The 11,600-nt window shown below is 44.0% G+C and overlaps 1 protein-coding gene across 2 annotated transcripts in view; it reads left to right on the top strand.

Moving 5' to 3' along the window:
- The first annotated feature begins 1,761 nt into the window (after positions 1-1,761).
- Positions 1,762-11,600, top strand: part of URI1 (URI1 prefoldin like chaperone) — a 42,392-nt gene continuing 32,553 nt past the window's right edge. The window contains exon 1 of one of the 2 annotated variants that reach the window (XM_086757961.1): positions 1,762-2,177. In XM_086757961.1, coding sequence (XP_086614087.1) covers positions 2,106-2,177 — 72 coding nt within the window. In that variant the 5' untranslated portion in view covers positions 1,762-2,105. Of the gene's footprint in view, positions 2,178-2,617; positions 2,793-11,600 lie in introns of those variants that run through there. The other variant, XM_086757962.1, reaches the window with a different exon arrangement.

Here is an 11,600-nt window from a genome sequence, read left to right as displayed (position 1 = left end):
GGCAGATGAAAAACAAAATATACAAAAGGATCCAGTAAACTATTCCATACTATCGTCAGTATAACCAAACGCATACAGTCATTACTCCGATAATGATGTAGCCTCTTATTTTGGCCAGCTGTCAGAAGTGTTCAAGGCATTCAGTGACTAAATGGTGTACTAGCGGCAAGTGAAATGGCGAAGTCTTTGGAACAGGTATCAAGAGAAACGATGGCATACCTTTACATTCTACTTAAAACATAGTGTCTTGTGATATCATATTTCTACTTTGTGGCTCCTCTTGTTAGTCAAGTGCTTTTTTGTTATGTAAGGTAAAAAATTAAAATCTTAGATGTATACCTTTCTTTTGTGCATCTGTTTTATCCTCCAATCGAGTTGAGATGAAATGGGATCAAAACAGGGCACTTAAAAATGACCTGTATCTGTAGTACCTCCTCTGTGAGTCCATAGAAGAGGTTTGAAGCAGGCTGAAAGGGAGTTATTTACCATGAGCATTTAGAAGGATCACAAGATAACCTATTAAAATTTGAGCTGTTTTCTGACGACTATATATAGACATTTCTTGTCCATTTGGAGGATCCAGAATCCCTCAGTGACAAATACGTGCCAGAGATTTCAGCTAACTTTCAATTATTCTTGAAGATTATGGATGCAGTTATTTTGTAAATCAAACTACCCAGCTGCAGTTGCAAATTTTTATTTGCAATATTGGAAGCTGTATTAAAGTCTAGCTAAAAGCTACCTTCCAGCTTGAGTAACCATGCTTTGAAAGTTGTTTCTAAATTCCTCATCTGTAGACCTTTAACAAGCTCTTTAAGGGGGATGGAAGACAATATAAGCCCCTCCGCTCTCCTGGCAAATATACATGCTGAGTGTTGACCAACCCCTGTTCACTGAAGGGAAAGGTGCGGCAGTAAACACAAGGTCTATCTATAACTGAACCCACCCATGAAGTGTTCAATGTGTAGAAGTTTAACCACACCTGCTAGAATTGCAGCAGCCACTCAAGCCCCATGTGAAGTTACCCAGCTCTTCAGCGCTGCTGTGATCTGGCGTTGAAGTATGGCTCCGTTCCATTGCCTACATGTCACTTTGGACGTGTCTAACGCCATTCACAAAATTAGCTAATGAATTCACTGAACATAAATTACTCCATGGTACTCCAAGGGCGGCTGTCTGCCACTCGCTTCCCATGCAGTAACTTTCCCCTGCAGGCAAGCCCCAGTGCTGCTCCAAGGGATTTCAGACAACCTAGAAATATTTTGCAATCCCTCAGGTCACAGCAACCTACTGTTTGTTCACTGTCAGAGGTCCTGACAATGTAAACTCTACAGAGCAGGCAGTCTGACATCAGTTGTTGTGACATCACTCCCTTGTTATAAAAGCCATACAGTTCTGTGTTTATGCGTATCTAGGATTACTGTAGGCCGACCAAAACACTTCAGAGATGCCGGTTCGGTTCTCTCAGGCGAAGGCCTACATGCCCTGGGCCTGCGCTCCCTGCGAGGGCAGGACCCTGGGCCGCAGGCAGACCGAGTGCGGCCAGGCCGTGCCGTGCCCCGGGGGAGGCCGCCAATCGCCCCCGGGGGGCTCCCCGACCCACACCGTCGCAGGTGCCGCGAGGCAGCGGCCACGTCCCCCTCAAGCCCGCCGCGGCGGCGGGGGGAGCCCTCGGGGCCGGCGGCGCCGGGCCGGGCAGGGGGTGGGGAGCGCCCGCCTCTCGCGGCTCGCAGCCGGGTGCCTCCCGCGGGCGCGGCGGGCCGCCTGGCTGGCTACCCAGAGTGCAGCAGGCAGGCGGCGGCCGGCACCGAGCAGCCGGCGCTCTCCCTGCCCGCCGGCGCAGCGGGAGCCGGGCCCAAGCGGCGGCGCGGCCCAGAATGCGAGTGTGAGATGCTTCCCCCGGCAGCGGCGACCCGGGCCCAGGCGGCGGCGGCCCCTGCGTGGATGCGGCTCTGGAGCCGGCGCTTCGCCCTGCACAAACATTTCTATAGGACTCATTCGCCCTGCTGAGGAGATCGGCCCGGCCGCCTCTCCCCCTCGCCGCCCCCTCCGCGCCGCGGAGCGGCTCCCTCAGAGACTCGAGGCCCGGCCCGGCCCGGCGGGCCATGGAGGCCCCCGGCGGCGCCTCGCCGCTCAGCCCCGAGCTGGTGGGCCGCCTCCGCCAGGAGCACGAAAAGGTAAAGGCCAGGGCCGCCGGGCCGGGCCGCAGCGGGGGGACAGGGCGCGGCCGGGGGGCTCGGGGCGACCGGCCCGGTTTGGGCGGGGGGAGGGAGGGGCCGTACGTGTGTGTGTGTCCCCCCCCTCCCCGGGGTGGCGACCCCCGGGCGGCACGCGCCGGGCCCTGCGCGCGGCGGGCGGGCACGTGACGGCGCTGACGTCACGCGTGGCGGTTGAGGCGGCCGGCGGGACCGGAGCACCCGCGGGGCCGGGCCGGGCCGGGCCGGGGGTTCGCCTCCGTGGGGAGAGGGGGCGCCGGGAGGCGGGCGGGGCGCGGAGCGGAGCGGAGCGGAGCTCCGTTAGCGCGGTGTCGAGCTGCCCTGCGGAGCGGCGCGCGGCAGGCGGCTGAGCGGGAGTTGGCAGAGGCGGGCGCTGGGCAGGCAGCGGGCCGGGCCTCGCACAGCGCCTCGCACAGCCTGCGCGCTGCCCGCTGGCCCTGGCGCGGCCTGCAGACCGTTACAGTTACATCAGCGTGAAATGTGCCCGCACAGCGCCCTCCTGAAGAGGGTTTCCCCCTCTTTCCACTTCTCTGCGGTTTTTCCAGTCGTACACCTTCTTAAAGCACGGTCCTGCAGGTAGGCCCTTGTGCAAGGCCCAGCGGGTGTCTCTGAACCGGATCATCTCGTGGGCCCACTTGAAGAGCAGGTCTATCAAAAGTTAATTGTTAGTGACTTGCCGTAAAAAACACGTTTACATTTGGAATGAGTTTGAAAGAGCCAAACTCCTCCACAAAAATGATTCCTGAGAATACGGAGGCTGGTTGCGCATGTGGGCATAGCACAAAACTCAGGCTACCTTTTCCTGTAGATTACACTCATGATGTAAGGCAAGTGGGCTCTCCTAGTTTAATGTGCGTGATTCAGGGCTCGTAGGTCCTGGTTAAGTTAAGAGTAAGAAAAGTGAATAGCGCGTACGTGGTGTAAAAAATGTGCCTTGTCTGGCATACTGCGTGCCACGATGTGCCTACTTTTGAATAGCACACTAGATCATTATTAAAAATTCTGCGTAACCAACTGACCATTAATGTGGGTGAACAGTAGGAGGATCTGCTGGAATATCCGTTCTGCATGGATGGTAACCCGTTATACCGGTAACTGGTGGTAGTAACTCGTCTGCTTGGGCTCCTTCAGTTAGTTTTCAAGGTGGTAGCATTTGGTGAAGAATAATTTCTGTGGTACATTAGTGTCAGTCGGGCCTAATGTGTAAGTGGATGTCTGTCATAACCACGTAGAATTATTCCCAGTTCATGGTAAGTCCCCTCTGTAAGCAAGTTTAAGACTCTTCTTAAACAGATCTGCTCCAGTGGAAAGGAGGCCCAGGAGACCATTAATTAAGCCTCTGTTAGGCTGATGTACCAAAATTATATTTTATCGTTGGGAAACTTTACATAATTTCTGCAAATTGGCTAAAAAAAAATTGAACACTTCAGCTTCAATATGAAATTATACTAAAGAACTACAGATCTTGGTTACAGTGGAGTGTCATGATGAAGATATAGTAGACTTTCCCGCTATGCAATGAATATATATAATTGGATTACAACAGTATTTTCAGTTACGAAAATATTGTATTTTAAGATTTAAGATGGAGGAGGTCTTTTCATTTCAGCTGCCTCTTCTCAGAGATTCATATTTTTCTCGCAGAATTACTGAAGTTGAAGGCTTGTGTTTTGGTCTTAGCACAGAGATGAGGCAGAATTAGTTAGCCAGTACTTTGCTAAACTAGTAATCGTAGTATGAGCGTAATAACAAATAGTAAAGTTATTTAGCCAGAACTATATCTCTAGATACTGGCAGTTCAGCAGGCACATGTATTTATTTTAATTACCATGATGTTGTGCTGTCCCAGTGATGCTTGATTTAAGTATAGTGAAATCTATTTATTCCCATTAGTGTGAAGGCAGCCTTTAGTGTAATAGTGAAATACAGCGTTATCTCTTGCGGAATTAGAGATAACATTTGAATCACGGTTGATTATTTTAAAATCCAGGCCATTGTACAGCCGTGGTTCAGCTACGAGTTTGCACATTTAAGTGCTGAAGAACTGCTCTGGAGAACACGTGAACTGAGGCTTCCTTCCTGTTTAACAATATGAAAAGAACAGGATGTTAATGACTTTCTCTCTTTAATCTGATTGAGGCTGCAACTTCCAGGTTTAGGACCCCTGGTGAAAAGTAATTTTAATTCTTGTTTAGGACTGCTTGCCTGTTGGACGGATTTCATCTTGTTAATTTGTAGTGATAGTAAGACCAAACTGTTAAAAGCAATTTTCAGTGCTCCCACTAAAGGCACTTTGTATAAAAACATGACTTAGAATGTGTATCTTGGGGATAAATTATAGAATAATATCTAGTAATTTTCGTGATAAAGACCACCAGTGGAAGCATGGTGCCTGCGTAAAGTTTTGAATATTTCTGTAAGAAGAATATAGGGTGCGTATCATGGATGACTTGCAAAAGCAATATATGTTAGCTGAAAATACTGCCTTAAATCTATTCCAAGTTAGTACAGGAATTATAAAATGAATATTTAAATAGGTGGATTCTCATGCTGTAGAGCCTGTATTTAAATGTAATATTTGATATGCGTTTATTCCTACAGTCAAATGGGTTGGGATTACTACTGTTAGGAAGTTGACAAGTCGGATCTGTATGATTTGGTAAGACTTGTCCAGGCAGTGAATTTGCAGTGGGCTGATACGTTCTATAGTTTCTGAGCAGTGCAAGGAAGATACTCGTAATGGGAGACATTACAGAACCAATTAGACCCAAGAGACGTTTGCGGAGTGCAAACATAGGCATGGAGAATTTAAAGGATTCCAGTGTTAGCTGACAATATGTTGTTTTGTTTTTTTTTTTTTTTTTTGTGTTGCACTGACAAACTCTTTTGTTTAAATTTTCCTTTTAGGAAAATTAGGACAAGGAAGTGACTCTCCTGTCACTCATCATGACAACAAAGCACAACTAGATTTAGTGCTGCTGTTACCGTAACTCATAAGCCACTGTATATTAGTCTTAATTTTTGTGAATTTAAATGGTGGAGCTGTATGATCTTTAATTTCCAAATTGTTTTCAAGATCCTGCAGTTTTTTAACAGTTAAACAATTTGTAGGTGGGTTATGGGGAAACAAATATCAGAATACTAAACTTACACAGTTTTATTTTATTTCAATTACTTCTGGGTCTGGCTGCTTCTGTTTAAACAGAAGTCTTTTTCAAGTAGTAGCTGTGCTATGAAGTCAGCAACTTTGTGGTTGCCGCTGTTCCTGCAGTCTGAAAAAGAGCAGTGAGACTGAGTTAAGGTCTTGTACACTTTATGCTGCTGCAGGAGTCACTGGAAATCTGGAACTGCTTGCCTGTGGACTCAGCAGATGAGATTCAGTGTGCTTTCCAGTGCAGTGTCTCCCAGTGTATTGCACTTTTTCGAGCCTACATCCAAGTTAACAGAACCTAGAGAAAGCCTGAGTACGACACCCCAGTGCAGTAGGACTTCATTTTGCACAAAAACTGTTTGAGAAAAGTTAACAGAGAGCTTGTTTGAATCTTGGTTTGGCATGCTCCTTTAAAAGGACCTGTCTGAAGTGTCATTTGCCATATTCTGTTTTTAAAAGATTCCTGGACAATTACCTCTTTAGAAACCCGTGATGACCTCCGCTCTACCCTGTCCAGTGCTTTTTTATAGTAGTGGGTTCCCATAATGTTTTCTCATGTTCTGTTTTCAAGTGAAAGGGCTAATTCAGTAATTATTTGGAAGCTTTCAAATACAATACTCATTGTTCCTCCTGTGTTAATTGATCATCACTTTTGCTTTTTGTAGTCAATATCTGTCTATGTTTTTATTAGTATGAATTTAATACCCACTAGTTTATATTGTTAAAGAAATTAACAGATCTGAAGTAGGTTTTTTTTTTTTAATGGTAATTAAAGTCAAACTATTCACAAAAGAGGTTAAAGAGTGTTGCCTTTATTCTGCATTGGCCAAGTCTGTATATGTCCTGCCTTATCGTTAACTAGAATGTGTAGATGGGATTATATCCACAGAATGTAAATGTTGCTGAATTGTGCTGCTCCTGTAGCTGTCTACAGATTTAGTGAGTAAATGCAGTGACCAGGGTACTGTTTGGGAGTCATCTTTAGTATCTTCTGCATCTTTGCAGCTCTCTGTTCCAGAAGTTACGCTTATAACCCGACTTCTCAAATTGACTTGTGTACCCCTTGCCTCATGTGTTTCTTTCCTCTGAGCTTGTGAACTTGTATTTTGTTTCAATTCCAAGTTCCAGTCTTGCAGACGGATATGCTAGCTCGGAGCTTCCCATCTTGAGGCCCTGCATCTTGAGCGACTGCACTAAGACTTCATTTTTTCATAGTGGGATTTTAGGACTCAGGGCTGCACTGTGGAGTTGTTGGTTTTGTGGTTTCTCTTGTCTGTTAGCATAGACTGCAGTTTCACTGCCATAAAAAGGGTGAATCCCTCCACCACTTTTGTACTAATACTTGTGATCAGACTGCTGTGGGGTAAGAGGAATCCCCTAACGCATGCCAAAATGATTGTGTCAAATGATGCAGAGCAAGTGATGGGTGAAACTTGACTGGCCCTTGGAGCCATGGCCATGCTCATACCAAGTTGGAGTGGTTGTGGGCAACAGCCTCAGTCACTTGTTCAGAAATTTCATTAATGATCACGTGAGTTGTTCAATAAGGAGGTGACTTTAATTTGGTGAACTACTTTTTAATCTTCAGGGTTGTTTTGGTGACTGCTTGTTTCTGCCTTTTTGCAGTTTTAGGGTGGCACATTTGTGACACTGTTCAGTGACCTGGGTTCGGACCCAACTTAAAACCAAACTTTGTTGTTTACTTTTTTGCTGCTTTTTTCTTTCTGGATTATTTTTTAGCCAGTGTGGTTCGCTTATGTGGTTGATTGTGCAGCATCACAAATATCTGCCAGAAGATTATGTCGGGGTTGGAAGGATAAAACAGTGGAACTGAGTAGCTGGAGACAGGGAGGGATGATGACTAGTTTACCCAGGACTGTGGCTGAATGTTGAACCACAGCCTGAAGGTATGTCTGTGAGGCAGGTGCCACAACTCATGGCAGTTTTAAGCTAGTTAACTCAGGCGTTGCTTGCAGCATGGTTGTTGCACCATAGACTGCATCACGGTTTGCAAAACCTGCTTGAGATGTGCGGTACATTAGATCATGCTTATGTTGATCTGCTGTCTTGGTGTCTGAGCCAGCTGGAATATGGTATAGCCACATGAATATGTTTACCTGAAGTAAGCTAGAATATTAAGTTACGAGTTCCTTGGCTCTATCTGGAGATGAAATTCCATGACCAGGGAAAGACGAGACTCTGGTTTGTTTCTTGCTTGAACTCCTTCAGTTAGTTCAGAGCTAATTAAACTCACTCACTTTGGCAGAAAATCTCCTGCTGCCTTTGGGATTTTTGCTAGGTTTGTGAGTTGAAATGACTCCCAAAGGGAACTGACAAACAGCAAAACAGCATCAAGGTGTTGGGAACTCATGCTTGGAAGCGAGGAAGAAGGGTGCTGGCTCGTGTAAGCCGACGCGGCCTGCCTGGCTGTCACAGGGGAGTGGGTGCCTCGCTTACCCCAAGGTAACTGCAAGTCATCTGTCTGCGTGACCTAGAACTGCAGCAGTGGTCACAACATAAAATAGGCTTGAGAGGACAGAATTTCCCAGCTAGCAAATAAGAGATGAGGAGTTTTCTGTCTCCTTTATAATTCTTAGATGTTTCAAGTAGAATTTTTAAGCTCCCCCCAAAAATTCTGTTCAGAACTTAGTTTTTATTGATAAACAGTTATGTACTACTTTTCCTGCAAAACTGAGATACCCACTTGTGTGTACACAATTAATATAAAAACAGTAGATCTTCAGTTATTTTTTTGTAGAGAACGGTAAAAATTGTTGTTATATTTTTAAATATGAGTTTTTCATTTAGAAAGAAGTGTTTGCCATAATTCAAATTTCTTTCAGTCTCTCTTTTCCTTCGGCATTCTTTCCAAACACATTTCTTCAAAAGGCAGAAGTTTCCACCCAAAGGGGAATTTGTGTTAATAATTTGTTGAAATGTAGCGTTTTTGAGTGGTATGATTTAATAAACGAATATGAGAGCTCGGAAGTGCTTTCTTCCTTTTCCATTAGATCATACAGTATGCCAACAGATGGAAGAACTTTTAATAGTTTTATTTCATTTTTTTTGATTGAAAATGAGGCTCTAGGAAAAGCAATTGTGCAAATGTTAATTCTGTCTTTCTCCATCAGTGGTTGCTGTGTTTTAGGCAAGTACTATGTAGTTTCCTAGAGGAAAAAAATGCCAATTCATTTTAAATGTTTATTTTGCATGTGGCTTGTTACATCCTTGTTACCAAGAGATGATTTGACCACCCATTAGTGATCTTCTGTAATGTAAAGTCATATTGGGAACTGGTTATTTCATTGGTAAACTTCTAGGGTTTGGGGGTGTGACAGAGAAATGTCATGCATGAATTGCATGGCAGAGTGGGTTTTGATACTGCAAATGTTTACAGATGGAAGCAGCTCATGTGCATTATCAACTGCAGTAAATACTTGAATTTGGAAGGTTAAGCAGTTAAAACTGTGCAGAGTTGGAGTCATTGGAATTAGGTCAGTAGTGGAAATTATCTTGGATTTACCATGAGCCTTGCAAGCGTGCATCTGCATTTTAGAAAACCAGCATACACTTCCACTGTAGTTCGTGGAGGGTTCTGAAGAACAGAATGAAGGTTGAGACTGAGATACTTACACAGTCCCAAATGGCAGGGACAGTCTCCTGAAGGCAAATCATTGGTTTTAGACTTTATTAGGCCCTTACTTTAATTACCACCCTATTACTTGCTCTGCTTCCACAAAAAAGTATTCCATACTGTCATTTTCCCTAAGTAACTGGAAATGTGATTGAAAGGGATGTTTAAAGTGGGACTAATTCAAGATTAAATAGTCACAAATTATATTATTGCTACATGTAAACAAATTACTTGCATATCTGATTTTATTCAGATTACTTTTCAAGTGGTAAATAATGCTTTATCACTTATATAGTGCTCTTACATCTTTAGAGTGCTTTTCTCACATTAATTAATCATCATTAAACACTCTGAGGTGGGTAGGTTAATACTATTATCCCCATTTTGCAGATGAAGAAATGTAGACTGAGAGGTTGTGATTTGCTCAAGGCCATATAGAAGAAATGGAAGCAGAGCTGGGATTAGATCTGTGTCCCTAGCTTCTAACTTCAGAAGACCAGCCAAATTGTGAGCCACAGTTGTGAAGCAAAATGCTCAAGTGTGCGTGTAGAAACAGCATGTGTTTACTTGGTCTCTTGGATGCCTAACTTGCAATTTGTTTAAGTGCAAACTTTACTTTTGTGCCATGGTGTTTATTTCCATGTTAATACCCACAAGTGTGGAAATAGCCTCTCATTCATTTAGGAACTCTTCATAATCTGATGGGGCATTTTTATTTTCACCATTTTCGTTGAAATTAACTTTCATCTTAAAAATACCAGTTTCTGGTTCTTTAGTCTTGAACGTAACTGTGTGTCTCAGGTGCAGCAAGTTTCGTGTTGGTACCCAAAGCTGTCTACAGGTGATACCAGTATTAGTTCTATTGCTTATAAAATAAATAAAATTCTGACTTGGCAGCTTGCCTTATTGCTGTGCAGAACAGATGAGAGAGAGAAGAATTGCCCTCAGTGTGCGAAAACCACCACCTTTGTAGGCAGTGCCTAGCTGCTTAGTAGAGAGAGTCATGCATGTGCTTCACCTTGGAGAACTACCTAAATAAAACAAAATAGTCTCGGACTGGAGAGGAGAGCAGAACTATTTGTCCGTCACCTTGATAATCAGAAGCACCACAGCAAATTATATCCAGCTGTTAGTAATGGGAGCACGTGTAGAAGCAACAGGTAAGGAAAAATGAAGTGGAACAAAGAGATACCCTTGTATGTGAGAGTGAGGAACTGCTGGGGAAGGGTGCGGTGATGAGGAGTAGGTTAGAGACCCATAGGCACCTACAGGTAAGAATCAGCTTCATGCTACAGCATCCTTCTCTCCTGTTTTAATTCCCAAGGAAACGCTATAAGTTATTGTAGTGCCTGCTGCTGAGGTAGGAAATCTGGTTTTTGTTTCTGGCTTTGTTCCTGACCAGCGGTTAAGTTACGCAGCCTGTAAAATCAGTGCAGTGCTTTTCCAAAGTGCTGTACGCTTCAATTCGTGGAAAAGTTTTTGAGCTCTTCAGATGAAGGATCTCCGAGAAGGTGGAATATAAGTAGAGAGACTGGAAAAAGAGAAAGCGTTGAAGGTAAAAGGAATTTTCTGCTGTATGATATGAGTTGTTTAGGGGAGGTTTGGGGTCTCTAGCCTGCAAGCTGCCGTGTGTTCACATTGGCACATTGGAGCTGGGGGATGCCTGGGAGGTGATCACAGGTCTAAAACTGATCCCTCGGCTCTGCTGTGACTCTGCTTGCGAAACCTAGAAACAACACATTCCCTAAAAGCAGGAGCGTCCTCTTCACTTTAAATACTTCAACCTACTAATAGTGAGAGCAGAACCAACATGTAATCTCAGGCTTTAGTGGTTTGGTTTTTAATCTAGAAGGAATTACGCTTTGGGTTACAGGCGCACAGAGGTATGCTCTCCCTGGGCTGTCCCAGGTGGCCACTCGCGGAGCTCCCAGGTTTGGCTCTGTCTGGTCAGGGGCTTGAGAAACACTAAATTTTAACAAGTTACTGTTGTAGGAAAGGAAGGAAACAAGATATTTGCCCATTTGTTTTCTTTTAAGATTGTGGAATGTGTTTTCCGACTGGATCCTGTTTTAATAACCAGAACCATGATTAGGTAATGTTAAGCTTGCTGCAAGAGCAGCTTAATAAATATTTTAGTATGCAGATAAGACATTGATAACCGCATGCATCCACAAACTCATGCATTTTTATGCCTAAAAGGGGAGAATTCAGAGTTTATTGATACCACTTCCACTGCGATGTCTTAAAAGTAATGCATAGTTGGTGGCACTAGGTGTCCAGACAAATTGAACTCAAATGAACAAACAAACAGGTAATTTATTTTATTTACCCTGAAAGGAATTTTCATTCTTTAATTGTAACTCTAGATATAAATTATGTGTGGAAGAGAGACTAATGATTTTCCCATGTTTGATTAAAGGCAAAGAATCAAAGATTTGTTTATATATTTATCTATTTGTTTCTTTGCTGTGATAAAACCAGTTGTTATCCAAACAGTGTGACTGACCTAATAAAGGACATATGCATAATTGATCTCCATCTGTTTTTCAATATTTATTCTCTCTCTATTTTTTTAATGGAGTTCAGTTCCAGAAGTGCA

Source organism: Chlamydotis macqueenii, chromosome 13 (genome assembly GCF_036417535.1).
Source record: "Chlamydotis macqueenii isolate bChlMac1 chromosome 13, bChlMac1.mat, whole genome shotgun sequence".
Taxonomy (NCBI): Eukaryota; Metazoa; Chordata; class Aves; order Otidiformes; family Otididae; genus Chlamydotis; species Chlamydotis macqueenii.
The sequence above is the reverse complement of the archived record's forward strand: the minus strand, read 5'-3'. Positions and strand labels throughout refer to the sequence as shown.